The sequence below is a fragment of the Rhinopithecus roxellana genome, chromosome 7 (assembly GCF_007565055.1).
Source record: "Rhinopithecus roxellana isolate Shanxi Qingling chromosome 7, ASM756505v1, whole genome shotgun sequence".
Classification (NCBI taxonomy): Eukaryota; Metazoa; Chordata; class Mammalia; order Primates; family Cercopithecidae; genus Rhinopithecus; species Rhinopithecus roxellana.
Window position 1 is genome coordinate 85185315 of NC_044555.1, and position 26788 is coordinate 85212102.

At 49.6% G+C, this 26788-nt stretch overlaps 1 protein-coding gene across 3 annotated transcripts in view; it reads right to left on the bottom strand.

Annotated features, from left to right (window-relative positions):
* MAP3K15 (mitogen-activated protein kinase kinase kinase 15) overlaps positions 1 to 26788 on the bottom strand; it is a 153263-nt gene that overhangs the window by 3003 nt on the left and 123472 nt on the right. For all 3 annotated transcript variants that reach the window (XM_030933902.1, XM_030933901.1, XM_030933900.1), the window contains 7 exons: positions 16494 to 16651; positions 10902 to 11085; positions 9963 to 10122; positions 9073 to 9247; positions 7756 to 7941; positions 7384 to 7489; positions 5265 to 5430 (listed from right to left, as the gene is read on the bottom strand). In XM_030933902.1, the coding sequence (XP_030789762.1) occupies positions 5265 to 5430; positions 7384 to 7489; positions 7756 to 7941; positions 9073 to 9247; positions 9963 to 10122; positions 10902 to 11085; positions 16494 to 16651 (1135 nt within the window). The remainder of the gene's footprint in view (positions 1 to 5264; positions 5431 to 7383; positions 7490 to 7755; positions 7942 to 9072; positions 9248 to 9962; positions 10123 to 10901; positions 11086 to 16493; positions 16652 to 26788) is intronic.

The following is a 26788-nucleotide window of genomic DNA, read 5'->3' on the forward strand; positions in this document are numbered from 1 at the left end:
GCCATCTGTGAACGGGGAACCAGATTCCACTGGCCATGGAATCTGCTGGCACCTCGATCTTGGACTTCCAGTCTCCAGAACTGTGAGAAACACATTTCTGTTGTTTATAAGCTGCCTGGTCTCTGGTGTTTTGTTACACTAGCCTGAACGCACTCAGGCAGTTTTGTCTCAAAAACATCGTGAACCAAAAGATCCCGATGTTGATCAGAACTCAGCCAGAAGGACGATGTGATTATTTAAACCTGGGATAAGGCAGCTGAAACTAGAATAGAATGGTAAGGTTCTTTCCTCCTCACACAGGGACTAAACCATGAGGACAGAACCCCCGGTTTTTTTGTTTTTTTTTTTTTTTTTTTTTCTTTTTGAGACAGAGTCTCACTCTGTCGCCCAGGCTGGAGTGCAGTGGCACAATCTCGGCTCACTGCAAGCTCCGCCTCCCAGGTTCAGGCGGTTCTTCTGCCTCAGCCTCCTGAGTAGCTGGGATTACAGGCACGTGCCACCATGCCTGGTTAATTTTTGTATTTCTAGTAGAGATGGGGTTTCACCATATTGGCCAGGCTGGTCTCGAACTCCTGACTTCAGATGATCCACCTGCCTCGGCCTCCCAACGTGTTGGGATTACAGGCGTGAGCCACCACACCCAGCCAGAAGCCCCTGCTTCTAATGGGGCAGAGCAGGGACAGTGAGAGATGCTGCTCTGCCGGTGGGGAGGATGGCTCCTGCCAACATCCAGCAAGCACTTCCTACCCAGAATCCAGGACTGTGCCAAACACTGCATGAATTCAGTCACTGAAGCCTTGCGGCACTTATAGGAAGCACTGATTGTTCTCAACCCCCGTTTTGAAGCTGAGGTAACTGAGGCAGAGGAGTTAAGTAACGCCCAGAGTCCACAGGCTAGGCTCTTCCCATAGGACTGCCTCCTGAAACCCAGTCTTGCTCATGGGCTCTCTGGGATCAGATAGGACTTGGCACAACTGTGCCTCAAACTTCCGAGTCCCCACATGCCAGCCCAGGCATAGCATGCCTTGGGAGAAAGGGCTGACAGACTGGAACTGTCTAGCTTTTGTTGGGGCTCAGAAAACAGTACCCCCAAATGGCCTCAGCAGCAGCCTCAGATGCAAAAGTTTTCCTCTGACCTTCTCCTGCCTCCCTCTCTCGGTCCATTGTCCTGGAGGCACCATAGAATCCCTCTTCCCCAAAGCGGGGCATAGAAACCAGAACTCCTTCTCCCCAAAGCCAGCCACAAAACCTAAAAATATGACTCTAACTTTCCCTCCGCCTTTCTGTGTAAAAATTGGTTATAAATAAATTCTTGACCGGACGTGGTGGCTCACGCCTGTAATCCCAGCACTTTGGGAGGCTTGGGGGGGGCGGATGACCTGAGGTCGGGAGTTCAAGACCAGCCTAACATGGAGAAACCGTCTCTACCAAAAATACAAAATTAGCCGGGCGTGGTGGCGCCCGCTACTCGGGAGGCTGAGGCAGGAGAATCGCTTGAACCTGGGAGGCGGAGGTTCAAGTGAGCCAAGATTGTGCCACTGCACTCCAGCCTGGGCAACAAGAGTGAAACTCCGTCTCAAAAAAAAAATATTCTTCAGGCTGGGCACAGGCTGAGGTGGGAGGATCACCTGAGGTCAGGAGTTTGAGACCGGCCTGGCCAATATGGTGAAACCCCATCTCTATTAAAAATACAAAAAATTAGCCAGGTGTGATGGTAGGCGCCTGTGGTCCCAGGTACTCAGGAGGCTGAGGCAGGAGAATTGCCTGAATCCAGGAGGCGGAGGTTGCAGTGAGCCAAGATTGCGCCACTGCACTCCAGGCTGGACGACGGAGCAAGACTCCATCTCAATCAATCAATCAATCAATCAATAAAAAGACTTCAGGTAATTATTGAAGTTGCCATGAGAAGTCACTGCAACAGTAGAGAGATTAGAATACAGGAACTCCTGGATTATTTGTTGGCAAAGTGAGGTGGGGAGAGGAGAACACTTCTGCCCCAGCACAACAGCAAAGAGGAAATACTGATGCTCAGCAAATTAGAAGTCCTCTCCAAGCCCTCCCCTGCCTGCCTTCATCCTGGTCTCTCTAGTAGTCCTCCTTTTACGTTAGTGAAGGAAACAACACAAGCTCATGCCTGTATCCAGTGGGAAGGGCTCTCAGGACTCATTCATCAGGACAGACACATCATCCTTTCCAAGAGGTGTCATCTTCCTTCAGCTCTGCACAACTGCCACACAGCCAAGGCACTTCATACTACAGTGATATGGTTTGCCTGGGTCCCCACCCAAATCTCATCTTGAATTGTAGCTCCCATAATTCCCTTGTGTTGTGGGAGGGACCCAGTGGGAGATAACTGAATCACAGGGGTGGTTTCCCCCATACTGTTCTCATGGTATTGAATAAGTCTCATGAGATCTGGTGGTTTTATAAGGGAAAACCCCTTCCACCTGGCTCTCTCATTCTCTCCTGTCTGCTGCCATGTAAGACGTGCCTTTTACCTTCTGCCATGATTGTGAGGCCTCCCCAGCCACGTGGAACTGTAAGTCCGTTAAACCTCTTTTTCTTATAAATTGCCCAGTTTCGGGTATGTATCAGCAGCGTGAAAACAGACTAACACACACAAGGACAGGCACCTTATGCAGCAATGTGCAGTTCATGTCAATGCCATTCACAGACTGGCTGCTGTCTAACCAATTCCTCATTCCACTGAGACTGGAAAATAACACAATGACTATCGACATTGGAGAGGAATAACCTTCAAACCCATATATAATCATTTTATGAATTTGGTGATTATAAATCTTATTGGGCGACCCAGCAACCCCATTACTGGATATATACCCAAAGGAATATAAATAGTTCTATTATAAAGATACATGCACATGTATGTTCGTTGCAGCACTATTCACAATAGCAAAGACATGGAATCATCCTAAATGTCCATCAATAAAGAAAATGTGGTACATACACAGCATGGAATACTATGCAGCCATAAAAAAGGAACGAGATCATGTCCTTTGCAGGGACATGAATGGAGCTGGAGGCCACTATCCTTAGCAAACAAATGCAGGAACAAAAAACCAAATACCACATGCCGTGGGAGCTAAATGATGAGAACATGTGGACACACAGAGGGGAACACCACACACTGGGGCCTATCAGAGGGTGGAGGGTAGGAGGAGGGAGAGGATCAGGAAAAGCAACTAATGAGTACTAGGCTTAATACCTGGGTGATGAAACCATCTGTACGACAACCCCCCGTGACGCAAGTTTACCTCTGTAACAAACCTGCACTTATACTCCTGAACTTAAAAAAAAAAATCTTATTGGGAAAAAATATTAAAGAAATGCTATGTATTATTACCAACTTTAATATTTGTGATATTTTTAAAACTTTCAAAGGCCGGGCGCGGTGGCTCAAGCCTGTAATCCCAGCACTTTGGGAGGCCGAGACGGGCGGATCACAAGGTCAGGAGATCAAGACCATCCTGGCAAACACAGTGAAACCCCGTCTCTACTAAAAATACAAAAAACTAGCCGGGCGAGGTGGCGGGCGCCTGTAGTCCCAGCTAATTGGGAGGCTGAGGCAGGAGAATGGCGGTAACCCGGGAGGCGGAGCTTGCAGTGAGCTGAGATCCGGCCACTGCACTCCAGCCTGGGCGACAGAGCAAGACTCCGCCTCAAAAAAAAAAAAACAAAACAAAAAAAAAAAAACTTTCAAAATGTTGCCACCACTACCATTTAACTAAAACTCTGGGTCTTTTTAAAAAAGAAATGATTAGATGATCTAAGATTGAATTTGAGAGATCCCTGACAGCATACACAACTTTTCATCCAAAATACGTAGCTGCCCCCCTTATCTCCCGGTTAAATAGTCATTAGCATAACTCGCCAGTGATCACACAGCAACAAAGCGTCATTTGGAACGAATACCAACTCATTTGCTGTAACTACAGATTACTTTTTTTTTTTTTTTTGAGACGGAGTCTCACTCTGTCACCCAGGCTGGAGTGCAGTGGCATGATCTCGGCTCACTGAAACCTCTGCCACCTGGGTTCAAGTGATTCTCCTGCCTCAGCCTCCCAAGTAGCTGGGATTACAGGCACGCGCCACCATGCCTGGTAAATTTTTATATTTTTAGTAGAGACAGGGTTTCACCATACTGGCCAGCCTGGTCTCAAACTCCTGACCTTGTGATCCGCCCACCTTGGCCTCCCAAAGTGCTGGGATTACAGGCGTGAGCCACCATACCGGGCCAACTATGGATTACTTTTAAAAACCAAATCACGCAGCTGATAATGTGACTTCCCAGAGCAAACAGGAATAATTTTATTCATTTCACAAATATTTATTCCTTTCTTTTTTTTTTTTTTGAGACGGAGTTCCTCTCTTGTTGTCCAGGCTGGAGTGCAATGGCACAATCTCAGCTCACTGCAACCCTGCCTCCCAGGTTCAATCGATTCTCCTGCCTCAGCTTCCCAAGCAGCTGAGATTACAGGCGTGCCCCACCACACCTGCCTAATTTTGTAATTTTAGTAGAGACGGGGTTTCACCATGTTTGCCAGGCTGGTCTCAAACTCCTGACCTTAAGTGATCCACTCACCTCGGCCTCTCAAAGTGTTGGGATTACAGGCGTAAGCCACCATGCCCGTCCATTTCACAAATAATTCTTAAGCACCTACTATGTGCCAGGAAGTGAACAAAACAGACCAGTGCATTGGAGGAATATGATAGTGATGCCAGGGTTCCCTGGTTGGGAAGGTAGTCCATGCCCGTCTAGGGATCATGACAAATCACATGGAAGAAATGACAACAGGGCAAACTTCCTCAGGGTTGGGATTATGGGATGTGCATCCACTGACGAAGTGCTAACCAACCCCCAAATCCCGCGACTTCTGCAGGGGCAGGCTGCTGAGCCTGCGAGACCCACACACCATGCCAGGGGTCCCGTCTTGGTGAAAAGACACAGAGAAAGAATTCAGAGATGCTGCTGCCTTTAGTATGAGTAATTTCTGTGTGGCCTGGGGCAAGGTACTATAGCACTGATTCTGACTTTTTTTTTTTTTTTTTTTTTTTTAAAGGAAGGCATTCCTCTAGTCCCTCAATTGAGGCTGAGAATACACCCTTGCCCAGTTCGTGGATGATGCAGCTGCTTTTTCTAAGACCTGGGTGAGACACTCAACAACCAAACCAATTCATCAGCATCTTAGTGGCTCAGGCTACTGTCCCAGCCCCTGCTCCCAGAGGGCCCAGAAGCTCCTCACCTGTTGGTCTCCTGCCTGAGCTCACCCAGCTGGAGGCTCAGGTGCTGCTGGTGGGGCTGGGCCTCCTGGCCAGGTCTGGCCGCTGGGGGATAGCCCTCTTCCACTTCATCCATGTCCTTATCTACCCCTTCCGTCTCACAGGTAGGCTCAAAGTGGGCTTGGAGCTCTGCAAATCACACAAGACATGACCATGGTGAGCAAACCAGGCCAGTAGGGCCTGGGGTCACAGACACCCAGGTCAGCAAACCGGGGTGTTTGGAAGCTGGCCCGGCCCGTGCCAGGCTCCATTAGGGGACTGCTGACTTTACAAATGGAGAGGAGACCGTTCTATTTGGTTCTCTGCAGCGTAAAGCTGATCACGCCAGTTTCCAGAGGAAGAAATTGAGGCTTAAGGATATAAAGCGAGCCAAGGCCAGCATTCAAAGGGTACAACCAGGCCAGGCGCGGTGGCTTATGCCTGCAATCCCAGCACTTTGGGAGGCTGAGGCAGGCAGATCACTTGAGGTCAGGAGTTCGAGACCAGCCTGGTCAACATGGTGAAACCACATCTCTACTAAAAAATATATACAAAAATTAGCCGGGGCCAGGTGCAGTGGCTCACGCCTGTAATCCCAGCACTTTGGGAGGCTGAGGCGGGCAGATCACAAGGTCAAGAGATCAAGACCATCCTGGCCAACGTGGTGAAACCCCGTCTCTACTAGAAAAATTAGCTGGGTGTGGTGGCACACACCTGTAGCCCCAGCTACTCGGGAGGCTGAGGCAGGAGAATTGCCTGAACCTGGGAGATTGAGATTGCAGTGAGGCAAGATCACGTCACTGCACTCCAGCCTGGTGACAGAGCAAGACTCCGTGTAAAGTAATAATAATAAATTAATTAATAACTTAGCTGGGCGTGGTGGTACGTACCCCTGTAATCCCAGCTACTCGGAAGGCTGAGGCACAAGAATCACTTGAACCCAGGAGGTGGAGGCTGCAGTGAGCTGAGATTGCGCCACTGCACTCCAGCCTGAGTGATAGAGCAAGACTGTCTCAGAAAAAAAGAAAGAAAAGAAAGAAAGAAAGAAAGAAAAGAAAGAGAGGGAGGGAGGAAGGAAGGAAGGAAGGAAGGAAAGAGGTACAGCCAGACTGCCACCCAAGCCTGTCCCATTTTACTACAGAAGATGTCTGCTTGGAGTGGGAGAGGAATTAAGCACTGGGGTTTCCCAAGCCTCTCCTGCGGCCGAGCCTGGGCTACACAGTGCATTCAGGAGGGTGAGCCAGAGCCGATCAGCAGGGGGCTGAAGGAAAGGGGGAAACCGTGATGGCAACAGAATAGGCTGTAAAGCCTCCCTTAGCAGGAAGAAGTTGCCAGAGAAGGAAAATCAACTTTGGTAACATTTCAAAAAGGAAATCGACAAAAACCAAAGATTTCTGTGACTACTATGTGATGATTCGGAGAGAGGAATCTGAGCCACTGTATTGTCAATTACCCAGGAGGGATTCCTCAATGCACAATGAGGGGGATACCAGGGGACTGGAGGATCCTTCCTCTCTGGCCCCATGCTCCCTTTTTATTTTATTTTATTTATTTTTATTGAGACGGAATCTCACTCTGTTGCCCAGGCTGGAGTGCAGTGGCGTGATCTCGGCTTACTGCAACTTCCACCACCTAGGTTCAAGCAATTTTCCTGTCTCAGCTTCCGAGTAGCTGAGATTACAGGCACGTGCCACCAAGCCTGGCTAATTTTTTGGTATTTTTAGTAGAGATGGGGTTTCACCATGTTGGCCAGGCTGGTCTCGAACTCCTGACCTCAGTTGATCTGCCCACCTCATCCTCCCAAAGTGCTGGGATTACAGGCGTGAGCCACCACGCCCGGCCCCATGCTGCCTTTTGAGATCGTGAGTTTAGTCTATGTGCAGTCACCTTCATTATGCTTCAGGGACATGTAAATACAGCACCATGAGATGCTCTCAGAACTGCAGAATCAGCCCTGCAAGAGGTCTATGACAACATGCATTTAATTGCAAGGAAGTAGATAACCAAGATGGAAAAGAGAAAAGCAAAAACTGTTGGATGAAGAGCTTACTTCTTATCTTTTCATGGCCTAAAGCTGACCTTGACCACAAAGGGGGCGCTCACCTGGGATGAGAATGGTGACCGCGGCCTGCACCGCTCGGCGGATGATGTTGTCCATCGCGAACATCCAGTGGGGCCTAATTAAGTGGTTCCTCAAAATTTTATTTACCTAAAAAAACGAAAAAAAATCGCAAAAATCCAGATTTCTAGTGCATTGCACGGAGAATCATGACAGAATCTATACTCATCCTCTTGGGGGCCGCATGCAATTGGCCAGTTCACCCAGATGCCACTTCCTGGACTTCACGGTTTAGGAGGAGCTGCTGAAGCTCAGGATTCGGGTGCACACAGTTAAGAAGAGATGGGGGCTATGGAGGAAATGGTAACTGACTTCCACCATCTGGTGTGTTCCCTAGGGCCAGATGGAGCACTTACGGCATCCTGAAATCCGAACAGCACCAGGTGAATCTGACTGATGGACGAGCTGTCAAAGTCCAGGTCCACCTTGAGCTTGGATATTGTGGTCGCCATCACCCGGTGCTCTGGGGAGCGGATGAAGTCCCTCAGGATCCCAATGATTTGCTTGATGTGGCCAACTGAGAGATGCAACTCTTCGGAACTCTGACAACACACACAAATCATTTTCACTGAGTAAGTCGGATTGAGAAAGCGAGAATTCAGAACATACTGGGGGAAGCAAGATAGTCCATTTGCTAAGAAACTTGTGGAACTCCCAGGTGAGAAGGGGCCTCTGTTGGTTCCTGGAATTCCCTCCATAACCTTCCTGTCAGGGTTCTGGCCTCTTCTCCCTGGTGGGTACACAGCTAAGCCCCTCTGCGAATGGCCTCCTGTTTAACCCCTCGTAAGAGCCCCCATCAAGGCCACAGACATAGTTCAGAGCGGAGCAGCGGCCTTTTCCTAAAAGGCCCTTTTCCATCCGAAATAAGGGAGGGGGGCCGGGCGTGGTGGTTCACACCTGTAATCCCAGCACTTTGGGAAGTCTAGGCAGGCGGATCTCCTGAGGTCAGGAGTTCGAGACCAGCCTGGCCAACAAGGCAAAACCCCATCTCTACTAAAAATACAGAAATTAGCTGGGTGTGGTGGCAGGCACCATGTAATCCCATCTACTCAGAAGCCTGAGGCGGGAGATTCACTTGAACCTAGGAGGTGGAGGTTGCAGTGAGCCAAGACCACACCGCTGCACTCCAGCCTGGGCGACAGTGAGACTGTCTAAAAAAAATAATAAAGATTAAAAAACAATAATAATAAACTGAAATAAGGGAGGGGGATCGGTTTGCCAGTCCTGCGCCCTAGTTCAAAATCAGCTATTTTCACCCATAACCACCCTCCCCAAGGTGGCTGTTCTCCCAGTTTCTGAGGGCAGCTCTAGCATGTCCTACAGTTGGGGATTAACTCCAGGACTCAAAACCGGATCATGAGAGAGGCCAGAGAAAGTGCTTCGGGCTTTCTGCTACAATCTGGCTGGTTTTCACCAGGTGGCAGCACCACCCCACCAATGCCTAGAATCACTGCGGTATCTGCAAATCCACGTTTCGGCAGAGCTTTTTTCTTTGTATTTTCTTTTGTTTTGTTGGGGAAGGGAAGGACATTAGGGAAACATTTACAGTGATCACTGTAACTATGCAGATGTTCCAGGGCGGCGGGAACCGAGGTCCCTGACTGGACCTGTCTGGGGACTGGGACTTGGGCAGAGGCAGCGGGAAGAGTCGGTGCCCTCCCCCGGGCAAGTACCTGGGCCACGCACTCCTGCAGGTTGGAAGCCACCTGGTTCTGCTCCTCCCAGAGGATTTTGTACAGGATGGCACGGCGCTCACTGTCCTTGCGTAGCAGGAAGAGGCCTGGGTCCCTGTCCTCCGGGGATGAGGCCAAGCCGCGGTCTTCCAAGGCTGAGCTTTCGTCTGGAACACTGTGGACAAACACCAAACACGTGTGACAATCTCGGTGCGTGCCGGGGCACTGTCCCCAGGAGTGTGTCACATTAGGACGCCCTGGAGGAGGGCTGAGAGGTAACTGCGATGCAGTCCCTGTGCTCAAGAAGATGAAATTGTCAGAGGAAGGACAGACATGCAGCGTTCTGTCAACCCCCACAGCAGGGGGGAGAACAGAAGGAGGGGGAGGCGGGATAAAGGAGCCTCCCAGGAGAGGGGGAGGAGGGAGGGAGGGAAGGGGGCAAGTGCAGAAGGAGAGGTGAGGCAGGAAAGGTGAGGGGGACGGGGGAGGAGGAAGAGAGAGGAAGGAAAAGAAGTACGGGGCGAGGAGGGGCACAGGAGGAGGAGGGAGCCGGACGATGAAGGGACAGAGGGGGCGAGGGGAGGTGATGGGGAGAGAGAAGGGGAAGAGTAAAGAGGGGAAGTATCGAAGGAGAGGGGAGAAAGAAGGGAAGAGGAGAGATGGGTGAGGGCACATGTGGGGAATGAAAGGACAGGTAGTGAGGGGAAGGGACAGCGAGTGAAAGAAGCGCCCTCCTTGCCGGGATGGGACCGCCCAGCCGCCCTACTGCTCTGCAGAAGGGAAGCAAAACCCCTCAGTGGCCATCTGGTTGGGACCAGGGAGGTGCCTTGTGGCAGAGGACTGCCAGCACCCTTTCGGGCCCGCAGCGGAGGGACAGGATGCGAGTGTACCTGAGAAGGTGGCCAAGGTGGTGCCTGGGCACCCGGGTCCTCTCAAAGAGCGCGTCAGGCTGGGCGTCGGAGTCCGGGGAGACGGAGCTGTGCTCACTGCTGCTGGTGGCCATGGACTCCCCCTGTGTGGGCAGGGCCAGGACGACACCCCGGGGACCTTCTGTAGGGGGGCAGCCAGACACCGAATGGGGAGACTCAGAGAGGGACGGGGTAGGGCTGAGTCCCTGGCAGCCCCTCAAGCCCAGGTGAATTGCCCAGGCACCCAGGATCCTGGAGAAATGTGGGTCGGGCGGGGTATGGGCCCCAGGTGCTGTATTTCTACTCCGATGCATGCAGTCGGGGGTCCATCATGCAGCAAGTTGCTGAGTCACTCTGTGGTGGCTTCTGACCCTGATCGGTACCAGGGAAAAGAGGACAAACTGCTTCCTTTTCAGGGGCCACTCTTACATCATTGCCAGTTAGGACTTACTGCCCCAGAAGGTGTCACTGGACTTCGGTGGCCTGCAGGACAGCCACCTCAGGCAAACCTCCCTGACACATCCTTTAATCAAGGTCAGGGCTGGCACATGATGACAAGCCAGGATCCAAAACTGAAGCCCCAGGCTCTGCACGTGGGGAAGACAAAGAACCCCAGCTGGGGTACCTCCTGCCGCCCCACTCTCTTCCCAATCCTGAAGGAACAACTTCCAGCAGAGGGCAGTCCAGCCACCCAGAGACTCCCTGGGCCTCTGTCAGGAGATCGAGGTGCATTTATGAGTTAAATTTCGACAACCTCCAAACCTACTGCATAGGTCCCGTCACTCTTTACAAAAATGGGCATGACGTGAGCAGCCCAGTGCTCTGGACAGCCAGAACTCTCCCTCCTGAGCAGCAGAGAAGCCCAGGGGCCCAGCATTCATGTGGCCAGGGTGCTGCCCCAGCTGGCCAGGGAGGCCTCACCTGAGGGCTTGAAGGCAATTCGGTTCTTCTTGCCCTTGTTCACCTGCCTTAAGAAACCCTCTCTCAGTAGCTCAGCGGTGGTGGCACGTTTGTGGGGGTCAGGCTCGAAACAGGATAAAATGAAGGCTCGGGCTTCAGCTGACAGGGCTTCTGGAATCTCAGGGTGGATCTTAAACATGCCCACCTGTGTTTAAGGGAGAGGCAACCGATGCGTCAGTGAGGCCTTGGGTGAATTCGGGTATCCGCGTCTCAGTCCAAAGCTCCTGTACACCTGGCACAGGGCGGGCATAACCCATGCCTCCACCCCGAGGTGGAGTCCATTTCCCGCCCTGCCCCCAGCATCTTGTGACTTGACTTTGACCAACAGATGGTGAAAGAAGTGACATGGTGAGAGTTTCGGGGCCTGGGCCTTAAGAGGTCTTGTGGCTCCACTAGTCCCCCTTAAAGCCCCGAGAAAGCCATACAGAGAGGAAGCCCAGGAGGCACAATCCCGTGGAGAGGACACCCCAGCCATCCCAGCTGGAACTGCCACGAGGGAGGGGCCTCTCAGGCCACTGTGCTCCAGCCAAACCACCTTGGCTGCAACCACGTGAGTGAGCCCAGGCGAGACCCACAGAAGAGCCAACAGTCAGCTCACAGAGGCAAGAGAAAAAGTCATCGCTTTAAGCTTCTGAAATTTTGGGGTGGTTTGGTATATAGCAGTAGAGAACTGAGATGGGACTTGGGCCACAGCCTAGGGCGGCATGTCCTCTAAGGATACTCAAAGGCATCTGTTACCTGTTCCCTGACGCACAGGGTCCCCAAGAGATGCCTTTAACACCTCTCAATCCCTCTGCATCCACAGCCCAGATTCCCAGCCTCCAGCTCAAAACCACAAGCAGACAAAACCTTGAGGCCGCCCACGTACAGACAGGTAAGTAATGGCTCTCTGTCCCTGTGACCTGTAGGGAAGCAAGAGTTGGTTCTGAGCTGTCACATCTTGCTGTGACATGGGCATGCTTCCATGACATGTTACACAGCCCCTCATTGATATTGTTCCCGGTAGGGCGGCCCTCTCATCTTTTTAGGAGTTGTCACCTTCGGTTCCGCAGTCCACCCTGTGTCTTTTCCAAGCCCACCCAACAATCCAGGCGCGGAAGCTGTTTGGTCCTCACCCATTCCCAGCTCCTCAGAGCTCCTGGGGGCTGGCTCGGCCTCCACCAGCCCCGCCGAGAGAGCTCAGAGTGCTGCAGTGTAGAGGGGAGAGCCTCCCGACTTCATGTCCCCTTGACTTGGCAGCCACGGCCATGTGCTGTTTCCAATGCACCGCTCCTCCTGGCCAGGCTGCCCAGCTCAGGAGTTACGGATTCGAAGAACACTAAATGCTGGGTGAAATCCCCCCACCAGGTCTGCAATGCAGGGCGCCTCACAGGTGGCTCCTCTCACCTGAGCGGTAGGGAGGTTAAGTTGGCAGTGCTCACAGGCGCTAGGGGTACAAAGACCAACATTCAGGCAAGAACATGAAGAGGAAAGGGTGGCCTCTCCCCTGGCTCTCAGAAGACAGCACATGTGGGCAGCACGCTGACACCTGGCCGGGATGTCCTCTTTAAGGGTGCTTTGCTGTGACCCAAAAGGTCCTCATATAGGTCTCCTGGCGCCACTGTAACAAAATACCACAAACTGGGTGGCTGAAACAACAGGAGCTTATTATCTCACAGTCCTGGAGGCCGGAAGTTCAAGATCCAAGTGTTGGCAGGGCCAGGGACTCCTGAAACATGTGGAATCCCCCTTTGCCTCTTCTAGCTTCTTGTGGTCTTCAGGTGGTCTCTGGCACTCCTTGGCTCCTAGATGCACCCCCCTCACTCCTCTGCCTCCCCAAGGCATTCCCCTGGGAATCGTACTTTCTCTTCTGAGCATGTGTGTTCAATTTTGAGACGGGGTCTCACTTGTTCGCCCAGGCTGGAATACAGTAGCATGATTATAGCTCACTGCAGCCTCCAACTCCTGGGCCCAAGGGATCCTCCCGCCTCAGGTTCCTGAGTAGCTGGGGCCACAGGTGTGTGCCACCAAATGAGCTAATTTTTTAATCTTTTGTAGACACGGGGTCTTGCTATGTTGCCCCAGGGGATCTTGAACTCCTGGCCTCAAGTGATCCTCCTGCATCAGCCTCCCGAAGTGCTGGGATTATAGGGGTGAGCCACTGCACCTGGCTCAAATGTCCCCCTCTTTTTAAAAGACACCAGGCTGGTCCAAGTGCAGTGGTGTTTGCAGCTAGTTGATGACAAACAGTTACAGATTTCTTTGTTCCTTCTCCACTCCCACTATTTCACTTGACTAGTTAAAAAAATAAAAAGATTAAAAAAAGAAAAAAAAGTATAAAGACACCAGTCATACTGGATTAGGGCCCACGTTCCAGACCCCATTTTCATTTGATTTTCCTTGTAACGACCCTATTTCCAAAGAAGGTCACATTCTGAGGTACTGGGGGTTAGGACTTCATAGATCATTTTTGGGTGACACAGTTAAATCTGCAACAGTCCCTTCGGGGGAAAGAGAGTTTCCTTTGTTTCAGATACTGCCCAGAAGTTTCTTGAAATTTTTCTAAAGGATTGAAGGGTCCCAGAAATAAAGAACACAGGGGCCATTATTTATTTAATAATAACTTTCTCATTGGCAATGAAAAGTGACTTCATATGCCATCCAAAGAAGTCAATACATTTTCAAACCCTTTGTACAGGCTGGGCACGGTGGCCCTTGCCTGTCATCCCAGCACTTTGGGACGCAGAGGCAGGTGGGTCACTGGAGTTGCCAGACCAGCCTGGCCAACATGGTGAAACCCCATCTCTACTAAAAATACAAAATAGCCAGGCATTGTGGCCCATGCCTATAATCCCAGCTACTCGGGAGGCTAAGGCAGGAGAATCCCTTGAACCCGGGAGGCAGAGGCTGCAGTGAGCCAAGATTGCACCACTGCACTCCAGCCTGGGCGACAGAGTAAGACTCTGTCCAAAAAAAAAAAAAAAAAAAAAAAACAGCCTTTGTACAGTGACTTAGCTAAACAAAAACAAGTGGAGGAGGGAGTCACTCACACCCTATTGAGCAATCGAGCCAGTCACAGCCTTCAGCTCTCTCCCTGGTTTCCCGGAAGTCAGCTGGTCAGAAAGCAGCCAGTCATGGCTCTCAGGTGGGCCTCATGTTTCTGTCATCACCTGCTGCTGTTTATTCCAACACTGCTATGGAAGCTGCAGGTTAGATCTACAATGGCCCCAACAGGGTCCACCGCAGATGGCCAAAGTGCTGAGGAAGGTCGTCGCCGTCTTCCAGCCCAAGCACTCAGGGTCCTCTTGGGATTGCAGGTGTCAGAAGACTCTTGTCGACTCGAGGTCTTGGCCTTGGCTCTGAACCCAAGCAGCTGACAGGAGGGCGAGAAGCCCTGAGAACCTTCTTCAGGGGCCTGGCCAGGCTTAAGAGAGCAGCTAAGGCACCCAAACAGGCAGCACTCGGGACCCATTGAACGTGCTGCCCTCACCTCAACCGGCAGAAACCCATACTCACACCTCCAAGTTCCTTCTGCCCAAGAGGCAAGCAGGGAGCCCGGCACAGACACAGGCCATGAAGGCACCATGTTTGGCAGAGAAGCCAGGAAGAGGCCTCTGGAATCGCATTCTATCAGGGCCATGTCCACACACTGTGGCCTCATCATCCATAAGCAATGGCCATTCGTCCTTTTGTGAGCCTGCTCTCTCAAGCCAATGCTCCATGGAAGGTCAGTGCTGGAAATGGCATCCTAGGGCTAGAGCCCTGCATTAGTCCATTCTCATGCTGCTATGAAGAAATACCTGAGACTGGGTAATTTATAAAGAGGTTTAATTGATTCACAGTTCCACGTGGCTGGGGAGGCCTCAGGACATTGACATTCACGGCAGAAGGCACCTCTTCACAGGGCGGGAGAAGAGAGAATGAGAACCAGCAAAGGGGGAAGCCCTTATAAAACCATCAGATCTCGTGAGAACTCACTATCACAAGAACTGGACGGGGGAAATCGCCCCCATGATTCAATTATCCTCACCAGGTCCCTCCCACAACACGTGGGGATTATGGGAAGTACAATTCAAGATGAGATTCGGGTAGGGACACGGCCAAACCATATCAAGCCCCTTACATGTTTCTAAGTATACATGAGGCCAGAAGCTGCACACCTGACCTTGGGTACACAGGAGTGTCCTGGCATCAGCTTCCCGTGAGGCCACAAGGAAAGACATCCCTTTCCACAACTTTGGCTGCTCAGCCGTAAAAACCCCCACCCACAATGCTCAATCTACACTATGCTGGCCCCAGCACATGGACTGCCCTTCCTGTTAGCTCCGGGAGGGTTGTTGGGATGATAAGGGCTATATTTGCCTGATAGCCCAACTCCCACCTCTCCAGAAGCCAGTCAGAAACCTGTCCCCCAAAGGCACAGACGCCACATGGCCTTTGAGTCTTACCCACTGTAAGAGCAAACATGAAGGGAAACTAAGGGCCTGGATTCTCCCTGTTGAAAATAAGGGGAAAGGACCCTCCCCCACCCCCACCCCACCCAGCTTTCTTAGAGCCTTGACTTTAGAGAACTTATAATTGTAAGGTTCTTTCTGTCTCCAAATTACATGTGAATCTTTTAAACAGCTAAATAAGCCTCTTGCCAGAAATGTCTTTTGCAAGGACCTGGAAGCCATCTCTTTGAAATATAATCATCAAAGAAGATAGGGTCTCGATCTCCTAGTTTCCTTTTCTTTTTTTTCAAACTTGCCATCTTTTATTAATTTTTTCATAACTCTGCTCTCCCCAGAAATAGGAAGGTAGGTTTTTAACTTTGGTGGTGGCTTCACTCCAAAACTAACTACCTACTGTCTTAAAGATATGAGAAGTTTAGTGTTTTCCTTTTTTTTTTTTTTTTTTTTTTTGAGGCAGTGTCTCGCTCTGTCACCCAGGCTGGACTGCAGTGGTACAATCTCGCAATCTCGGCTCACTGCAACCTCTGCCTCCCGGGTTCAAGCGATTCTCCTATTTCAGCCTCCCAAGTAGCTGGGATTACAGGCGTGCACCACCATGTTCAGCTGATTTTTGTGTTTTGTATTAGAGACAGGGTTTTGCCATAATGCCCAGGCTGGTCTCTAACTCCTGACCTCAGGTGATCTACCCATCTCGGCCTCCCAAACTGCTGGTGTTACAGGTGTGAGCCACCAGGCCCGGCCTATATATTTTCCTTTGGATGAAACCAAACAGTGAACACAAATGGTTCCCCCAATCACCAGGTGAATCTAAGATGAGCTCTGAGTGACAAATGGCGCCACCAAGTTGTCTTACTTGAGGACTGGTTCTGGTTTCTCTTGAGAACACAGAGGTCACGGGTTGTGTCTGCTCGCTTCTATGAAGTGGTGAGATTGCTTTCCGTCTCTGCAGTCTCAGCGGATCACCTGTGACGCATCTCACATTCTAGTTTAATGCTTATTCAATAAAAAACTCTTTCCTTCTCTCCTACCTTTGTGGAGAGGTTTTCTGCACTGGGAGGAGACTTTGTTTTTAATTCTACTTCCCAACCATGCCCAACCTCAATCACAAAGCATGACTTACTTTGAACATGGCTGCCTGCGGCTCACCGAGCTCATGGAACGGAGGCTTGCTGGTAGCCATCTCGATGATGGTGCAGCCCAGGGACCAGATATCGGCTGGGGCACCATACCCACGAGGCCCTTGGTCAATTATCTCAGGTGCCATGTACTGCAGGGTGCCTATTTGGAAAAAAACAATCAGACTGTAGGTACCATATTGCTCAGAAACTAAGTGGCCTGTAGTCCCAGCTACTCGGGAGGCTGAGGCAGGAGGATCACCTGAGCCCAGGTGTTGGAGACCAGCCTGGGCAATAGAGCAAGACCTTGTCTCCAAAACAAAACAAAAAACCCACCACTAACTGTGAAATGAATGCCTTCATGAATGGCAGATGGAGTCTTGTCCCATGCATACATTTTTTTTTTTTTTTTGAGACAGAGTCTCATTCTGTCGCCCAGGCTGGAGTGCAGTGGCATGATCTCGGCTCACTGCAAACTCCGCCTCCCGGGTTCAAGCGATTCTCATGCCACAGCCACCCAAGTAGTTGGGAATAGAGGCACAAACCACCATGCCTGGCTAATTTTTGTATTTTTAGTAGAAACGAAGTTTTACCATGTTGGCCAGGCTGGTCTCGAACTCCTGACCTCAGGTGATGTGCCTGCCTTGGCTTCCCAAAGTGCTGGGATTACAGGCGTGAGCCACTGCACCTGCCTGGTTGCATCTTTCTTTGACCAGAGACATGCAACATGCCTTCCTTTAATACTAACCACGTGGAGAGAGGACTGCCTGGCCCCTCAAAGAACAAATGGTGCCATTCAGTCAGCACATATTAGTACATGCCAAATACAGGGAAGCCAGAACGTGAGAAACACAGCCTGATGGTCGGGAGCTGCCTAGTGGAGGAGATAGACAGAATGCTGGCCGCGGTGGCAGTAATGGCAAAATGTGGTAGGTGCTAGGACAGAGAAATACACAGAAGGCTATAAGAACATTAAGAAAATAGGGTTTGACTCTCTGCCTGGTTTGGGTCAGGGAAATCTATGGCTGTGTCCATTTGCGTCTCTGAGGAGTAAATGCCAAGACGAGATGAAACATACGAGAGATTTCTTGGGGAGAAGGTCTCTGAAGGACAAAGCGGGAGGGATCGGGGCGGGCAGGGCCGGCTGCGGACCACACGGCAGGTTCAACACCTGGGAGCGGAAGGGAAGGCAGAATCGGGGACAATCTGGGATGGCAGAGCAGCCCAGAGAGGGCTTCAGCCAGGCCGCTGGGGAGTCTGCAGCCCAAAGTCATCTGCTGGAAGAGTCCCACCTGGGTTCTAGCACCCCTGCCAGGCTCAGGCCTTGGTGGGCAGCAGCCTGGGTAAAGTGTGACTTTGCTGGGTTGGTAGCCGGGGTTGTCAGGGAAGCAGGGTCCTGCTGTGAAGGCCGGAGAGCTGGACAAAGGGGATCATGGGTGTGAGATAGATAGCGGGTCTGGGGAACAAGCCATGTCTGACACAGGGCAGGGTGTGGGAAGAGTTAAGGAGGCTATGGCAAGGGCACAGGCCCAGGGCTCTGGCTTTGGACGTGCTCTTGTGGGTCACGAGCTACCAGAGGTGTGCCACAGGGAAGGTGGTGATCAGCCACGGCCGCGGGAAGCTGAAGGGTTGTTGAGGGGAGACAGCATAAGGGGAGGTCAGTAAAGGGCTCTGCGAATAACATCCTTTGTTTTCCTTAAAACTCAGCCTGTGCAAAGGGGACACGTGTGGAAGTGACAGCAGCTACTGGGGGCTGGCAAAGAAGACAGCAAAGTCAGAGATGACCTTGGCCACGCGCGAATAGAACACTGAAACCCAGAGAGATTCAAAGAACTATCTCAGGATTACACAACCAAAGGTTTCCCAAGTTTTAATCAATGAAAGCAGGGCCGGGCACGGTGGCTCACACCTGTAATCCCAGCACTTTGGGAGGCTAAGGCGGGCGGATCACCTGAGGTCAGAAGTTCGAGACCAGCGTGGCCAACATGGCGAAATCCCGTCTCTACCAAAAATACAAAAATTAGCCAGGCGTGGTGGTGGGTGCCTGTAATCCCGGCTACTCAGGAGGCTGAGGCATGAGAATCCCTTGAACCTGGTTTGCAGTGAGCTGAGATCACACCACTGCACTCTCAAAAAAAAAAAAAAAAAAAAAAAGAGAAAGAGAAAGAAAGCAAAGGGCGCACTGGCTAAAAAGAAAGTTTGGAGAAGCTACCTACTACGCGCCCCTCTGGAAGATCCTAAGTCTTATTAGCATTCTTTCCATGCCCATTTTAAATACTCTAGGGGCAGCTGTGATGGATAGAATGTCCTACGATGATGGCAACGTTCTATTCTGTGTGGTTAAATATGGTAGTCACTAGCCTCATATATTTGACTATTGGGCCCTTGAAATGTAGCTGGTGAGACTGAAGAAACGCATTCTTAAGTTTTAATTTTATTCAATTCCAAGTGACTTAAATATAAATTTAAATATGAATTGGGTTGTATCAGTGAGCACAACAGATCGGTGAGGCACAAATGATGGCTTTGGTCTCCAGAGCTGATGCCCTGGCGGGGAAGTGTTCAGTGAGTTGCAGAGTTGGGCAACATGGCGGCGCATTACACTTGATGCCCTGTTGGGAAATCCCAGAGCCCCAAGGGAACGTCCGGTGACATAATATCCCCTATGGGCTCTTGCTGCTGTAACAGACGGAAAGGTCTTGCCAGGGAATGTGCCTTCTAACGAATCTCTAATTGAGGAAGGATCCGACACTGTGCTTCTTACGAAGTTATCCTCTCTCAGCTCTGCTCTGTGATGCTGAGTCTGGGATTCTGCTTCGCTTACAGCTCCCCATTAGGCTCTGTAAGCAGGTGGCGCTAAAGAGAGACCCTGGAAGGATGTGGGAGGGAGCGGAGACCTGCTGTGTGCTTGCTGTGGCCCTAAGCTTGACACTGGACCCTTAGTTGGCCCCAGTCTCCAGCTGTGTGTCACCCCATACTTCCAGAACCAGCCTCATCTTGCCCCTCAGAGGTACCTGCTCCAGCCTGGTGACACTCCCTCCCAACAAGTTCTAATCTCACCCTCCCATTTGACCCTCAAGCCCCAGGGTCATAGGCTTCCTGACACCTCAGGGCTTCCCTTTCTGCCTTTTTGGTTTTTGGTACCCAGCAAACAGTTATTTCTATTGAATTCTCTCCGTGGAAATAACTGGGGTTATTTTTGTTTTTCTGCCTGGACCCTAATATAATCACTAAATTTATTTCTTCAAAGAGCAAGAGAATACATTTATAGATGTATCCAGCAGTAGAAAAAAATGCTAAACCAAACACAAATGGCTAATGCTAATTGGCTCTGGTCAAATAACTGTCCATCCTGGTACAATTATTTCATAATTGAAGCCTATTTAGTCTGCTTAATTCTAAATTTGGAGATTTTGCACAGCAAAGGAAACAGTCGGCAAAGTGAAGAGACAACCCACAGAATGGAAGAAAATATTTGCAAACTACCCCTCTGCCAAGGGATTAATCACCAGAATACATAAGGAGCTCACACAACTCTATCAGAAAAAAATCTAATAATTTGATTTTTAAAAATGGGCAAAAGATCTGAATAGACATTTCTCTTGTTTTTTTTTTTTTTTTTTTTTTTGAGACGGAGTCTCGCTCTGTCGCCGGTGCTGGAGTGCAGTGGCCGGATCTCAGCTCACTGCAAGCTCCGCCTCCCGGGTTCACGCCATTCTCCTGCCTCAGCCTCCCGAGCAGCTGGGACCACAGGCGCCCGCCACCTCGCCTGGCTAGTTTTTTGTATTTTTTAGTAGAGACGGGGTTTCACCGTGTTAGCCAGGATGGCCTCGATCTCGTGACCTCGTGATCCACCCGTCTCGGCCTCCCAAAGTGCTGGGATTACAGGCTTGAGCCACCGCGCCCGGCTAGACATTTCTCAAAAGAAGACATACAAATGGCAAACAGGCATATGAAAGGGTGCTCAACATCCCTAATCATCGGAGAAATGCAAATCAAAACCACAGTGAGATAGTATCTCACTGCAGTTAAAATGGCTGATATCCAAAAGACAGGCAAAAACAAATGTGGGCAAGGACGTAGAGAAAAGAGAACCCTCACACACTGTTGGTGGGAATATAAATTAGTACAACCACCATGGAGAACAGTTTGGAGATTCCTCAAAAAACTAAAAATAGAGTTATCATAGGATCCAGCAATCCCACTCCTAGGTATATACACAAAAGAAAGGAAATCAGTATATCAAAGAGATACCTGCACTCCCGTGTTTGTTGCAGCACTCTTCACCATAGCTAAGATTTGGAGGCAACCTAAGTGTCCCTCATCAGATGAATGGATAAAGAAAATGTGGTACTTATATACAATGGAGTACTATTCAGCCATTAAAAGAATGAGATCCTGTCATCTGCAACAACATGGATGGAACTGGAGATCACTATATTAAGCGAAATAAGTCAGGCACAGAAAGAGAAACATGACGTGCTCTCACTTATTTGTGGGAGCTAAAAATCAAAACAATAGAACTCAGGGACATAGAGAGTAGAAGGATGCTTACCAGAGGCTGGAAAGGGCAGTGGGGGCTGGGAGAAGGTAGGGATGGTTAGTGGGTACAAAAAAAATAGAAAGAATGAATAAGATCTAGTATTTGATAGCACAACAGGGTGACTATAGTCAATACATTTTGGCCGGGCACGGTGGCTCATGCCTGCAATCCCAGCACTTTGGGAGGCCGAGATGGATGGATCATTTGAGTCCAGGTGTCTGAGACCAGCCTGGGCAACAGAGCGAGACCCCATCTCTACTAAAAATGTACAAAAAATTAGTCAGGGGTGGCGGTGTACACCTGTAGTCCCAGCTACTTGGGAGGCTGAGGTGGGAGGATCACCTGAGCTCAGGAAGTTGGGGCTGCAATGAACCAAGATCATGCCACTGCACTCCAGCCTGGGCAGATGGGAGTGAGACCTTGTTTCAAAACAAACAGACAAACAAACGAAACAAAAAAACTGTACATTTTTAAAAAATGAAAAGAGCATAATTGGATTGCCTGTAACACAAAGGATAAATGCCTGAGGTAATAAATACCTTATTTACCCTGATGCGATTATTACACATTATATGCCTGCATCAAATAGTCTATATACCCCATAAATATATATACCTACTATATACCCACAAAAGTTAAAAATAAATTTGCAGATTTTTAAAAATATGGAGCCATGGTGAACAGCACTCTTCTAAAGGCAAGGACTTAATAATGGCATTCATATTAGTTATTTATTGCTGTTTAAGAAATGATCCCCCAAATCTATCAACTCAAACAACAAACAGTTAGGTCTTACAGAGTTTCTAAGGGTTGAAATCCAGGAGCAACTAGCTAGCTAGATGGACCTGGCTCAGGGTCTCCCAGGAAGTTGCAGTCCAGACATCAGCTGGGCCTACAGTCATCTGAAGGCTGGACTGGGGCTGGAGGATCAGTTTCCAAGCCCACTCACTAAGGATAGAGCTAGTGGAGGGTTTCGGTTTTTCACTACATGGGATCCTCCATAGGACTGGCTTGAGACATGGCTTCCCTCAGAGAGAGTGATCCGAGAGAAAGAGGAATGGCACACTGCCTTTTATGACCTAGTCTCCAGATCACACACCATCACTCCCACTCCTTCCTATTCATTAGAAGCAAGTCGCTAAGTCCAGTCCACATTTAATGGGAGGGAACTACGCAAGGGTGTGACTATCAGGAGGTAGGGATCATTGGGGGTCATTTTGGAGGCTGCCTGCCACAAATCTGACTTCTGGTGAGCACTTGATGGCTTACCAATTGTCTCCACATACCTTTGTCCATCTGACTCAAACGACTCTGGAAGGTTGGGCAGAGGAAGCACTGTCTACCATTATTCCTACTTTACACAGGAGGCAACTGAGGTTCAGAGACGCTCAAGGATTCGCTTAGGCTAGAACCCATGTTTTCTACCTCCAAGTTCAGAACTACACATCATGACATCACTCATCCACATGCTATATCAAGAAGAAGCGCTGCTGGAAAAAAAAGCTGCCTGAGTAAGAGCATGTAAGGATTTCCAAAACCACATTGGAGCATCTTTCCATGTCACTGGAAGGTACAGGGCAATAATGGAAAACTGGGTGCTCCATTTTATGTACTACTGTATTCACAGGGTAACCATTCACTCTCAGTACTTCCAACAGAGAGATGGACACACACAACTATTTCAAATACTCAAGGGAACACTCCCTGGTGGGATGCACGTTGGGTGTGAACATCAGCTATCCCAAAGGCTGGATTCTGTCGAGAAAACCAAGTGAAGATGGCATGGTGGGGCATCTGAATCATGCACAACTCCTGGAAAATTGGGTTGCCTTAAATCTGGCTCTCATAGGCCAGGCACAGTGGCTGACACCTGTGATCCCAGCACTTTAGGAGGCCGAAGCAGGCAGATGGCTTGAGGTCAGGAGTTCGAGACCAGCCTGGCCAACATGGTGAAACCCCGTCTCTACTGAAAATACAAAAATTAGCCGGGCACGGTGGCGCGCGCCTGTGGTCCCAGCTACTCAGGAGGCTGAGGCAGGAGAATCGTTTGAACCCGGGTGGCGGAGGTTGTACTGAGCTGAGAACATGCCACTGCACTCCAGCCTGGGCGACAGAGTAAGGCTCCATTTCTAAAGAAATAATAATAATAAATAAAAATCTGGTTCTCCTGGGGCCTCATATGCTCCCTAAACTATATTTCCTCCAAGGTATGCCCTAACACACTGGTCACTGGTCACAGCCCACTATGGCTCTTAGGTACCCACACCAGTGCAGTGGTGCAGAGTTCAGAACAAGGTGACCAAGAGACCCGCAGGCACTGACTCAGCCCGCTAGGGCACAAAATCCACTGGGGACTCCTGGAGAATTGTCCAACAGGATTTTAAAATTACCAGCAAAGACGACACACGGCAGAAGACACGAGCTTATAACTGAGGCCCAGGAACCTTCTATTCTGACCAAGCGGCTGAGAGAGTTGACAGAGTAGTGTAGGGGGTGGTGCTGAAGCAGCTTCTTCACAGAGAGATATGCTGGGCTGCCTACCCTCTCCCAAGTTACAGGATTTGGGGCACGACTGTCCCCAAAAGCGTGTGGGCCCAGGGCAATTCAAGCCCCTCAATACCAAGTCACGAGATACCGTTAGAGCCCAAATTTCGAAATTTCATATTAATCAAGTACAGAAAAGAAAAGTAAGGTACGATCTTCCCATGGTCCAGGGGACTACCCTAGTTGACCTGCCCAAGGGATGAGTCTGGTGGGAAGGGGGCGCCACTTGTTCCTAACCCAAAGCCTTTGAAGGGGGCTTCACTGAGCCGACTCAGCTCCATGTGTATGTGTTCCTGTAGGTAAATTACACAGTGGACTGGCTCCCAACGGAGCAAAGGTAACTTCCAGCAGCAGACAGGGGGCTGTACGGTCTGGGGGTACTGCCACACCCTCTCAACAGTGGGCTGAAGCTTCATGAACCCCGGACACCAGATGGGGGACCTATTACAGAAATACTGGCTTAGGGTTTATCTTTTATTTTTTATTATTTATTTGATTGATTGACTGATTGACAGGGTCTCATTCTGTCGCCCAGGATGGAGTGCAGTGGCACAATCATGGCTTACTGCAGCCTCATTCTTCTGGGCTCAGGTGATCCTCTCACCTCAGTCTCCTGAGTAGCTGAGACTACAAGTGCACACCACACACCCAGCTAATTTTTATATTTTTGGTAGAGACGGGGTCTCACTATGTTGGCCAGGCTGGTCTCAAACTCCTGGGCTCAAGCGATCCTCCCACCTCAGCCTCCCAGAGAGCTGGGATTACAGGCATGAGCCACCGTGCCCGGCCTATGGTCTTCCTAAAAGGAATCCTGGGAGTCTCTCTCAGAACCTGTTCTGGTTCCAGGGGCTGCCCAGTAAAATACTAAAAGAAAAAAAGAAAAGGAATTCCTGCTCAAACACAGTCCTCCACGAGCTGAATCCCTCAACAGAAAGAGATGGAGGGAGGATGTGATGTAAGGGGTAAATGACTGGGAGGAGGGGGCAGTCAGACAAAGGACAGGCCCCTGCCCACGACACAGGCGTTACATCCAGAGGGAGCCAGCGAGGGAAAATAACTAAACATCAGCCAGGCCCACAGCATGCAAAGCCAGCTTCCAACAGTGCTAGTCAAGTGACAACTTTCCCTGCTCCTGTCCTCTCCTTTCTGCAACTGGTGATCAGGGAGAAAAAGCCAACACTCTGCTCCTGACCACAGGTCGCTGCCTGCAGGGAGAGGGGAGAGCGGTCTGACTTTTGAATGAGGACCAGAGTGTTGATCAGTATATTAGCCTGAATCCTTCTTTTTTTTTTTTTTTTTTTGAGACAGGGTCTAGCTCTGTTGCCCAGGCTGGAGTGCAGTGGCTCAATCTCCGCTCACGCAACCTCCGCCTCCAGGGTTCAAGCAATGAGTCCTTTTTAATTCCTGAATTCAGACTGTGTGCGCTCCTTCAAGTGTCGGTATGACTTTCTCTGTTATGTAAGGGTGGATGGAAAAGTCAAAGGAAAGAAATCCCGCTCCCGGCAGGATGAAAAGTGGGAGAGAAAAATCCAGTGGCTTTTGTGATTATGCCCTTTGAGTCCAATGGGTTCAACACATAAGTTACACACCTAAACTCAGTTCTCTTAAAGGCTCCTTCCAGCTCTAATAACCCATGACTTCTAAGAACAAGTGATTATTTAATTAGCAAACACTTCAATTGCACTTGCTATGCGCCAGGGACCAGTCAAAGCACTTCATCAGTAACTCACTTTACTCTCATAAAAACCCTATGAGTAGGTACGACGAGCATTTCTATTTTACTTACGAAGAAACTGAGGCACATGGAGGTTAAGTAATATGCCCAAGGTCACACAGCTAGCAAGTGGTTGGGCCAGAATTTGAACCAACGATGTTTGCAGCCAGACAGGAACAGAGTTCCTGTCCTGAGTTCTCCTCCTAGGTATCTACCCCAGAGGGCTGAAAACACATGTTCACACACACTTTGTATGCGAATGTTCACAGCATCATTATCCACAGTGGCCAAAAAGTAAAAACAATCCCAAATGACTGTTAACTGGTAAATGGATGAACAAAATGTGGTTCTCCACACAATGGAATGCCATTCAGCCATGAACAACAGTGAAGTACCCATACACACCACTGCATGGAGGAACTGCAAAAACAGGACTCAACGTGAAAGAAGCTACATGCAAAACCCCATATATTGTATTCATTCCATGCGTATGAATATCCACAATGGGCAAAGTCACACAAACACAACAAAGCAGATGAGTGATAAGCTGGGGCTGGAGTGGGAATGGGGATTGAGTACCAAGGGGCATGAGGGCTGCTAGGTTCAGACACTGGATCGTGGTGATGGCTGAGCAACTCAGTAAATTTACTGAAAACCAATGAATTGTGCACTTCTAAGGGGTGCTCTGATGATATGTCAGCTATACCTCGATAACACTGTTAAAAAAAAAAAAAAAAAGACAAGTAGGGGCTGACCCTGGCTATAACTTCCTCCTGTTCTCACAGGTTCCTATGTGTGGGGCAAACCCTTCAGAGGAACACATTGAGGGAGGGCTCCAGGCCAGGAAGTTGCCTGAAACCCTCTGGCTCTCCTGCCAGGCTGAGCAACCACCGACCCAGAGTTCTGCACCAACCAGCTGAGATTTCCTTACAGAACTGCTCTGTTTTGCAAAGAGCAATTATATGCAGGGGAATTTCCTAACCAAAATGAGACCCCTTCTTTATTATCCCCCAAACACCCCTGCATTCTTTTGCAATGCAAAATCTGTGCCTCCTCAAGCCAATTACTTGGGAAATGTGATATGCAAGGATGAATTATACATGTGTTTTCTTTGTGAGTTTCTTTCCTCCTCAGGGATGCTAATTATGAGATAAATTGTTGGGGGTTTTATGTCTTGAAATAACTCCTGGTCATATCAGAGCCCCTCTTGCTACGTATTGCCAAGCTAATTGTTGGCTTCCAAAGAGGAGGATACAAGTTATTTTCAATTAGGGTAGTAAAATGCTAAAAGAAAATAAAGTGCTAGTCATACATACATATTCATATACACATATTGATAGATCTATATGTATATTTATACCAGAAACAATGAATGAAAATTCAATGCACTCATTCTTTGGGAGATTCTGATAGTGTCCCTGGTATAATATTTTCCCATTTTCAGGCACACTACCTCCCTTGTGCTACAAGTGAGAAGTCATTTTGTGATGTATTAAACT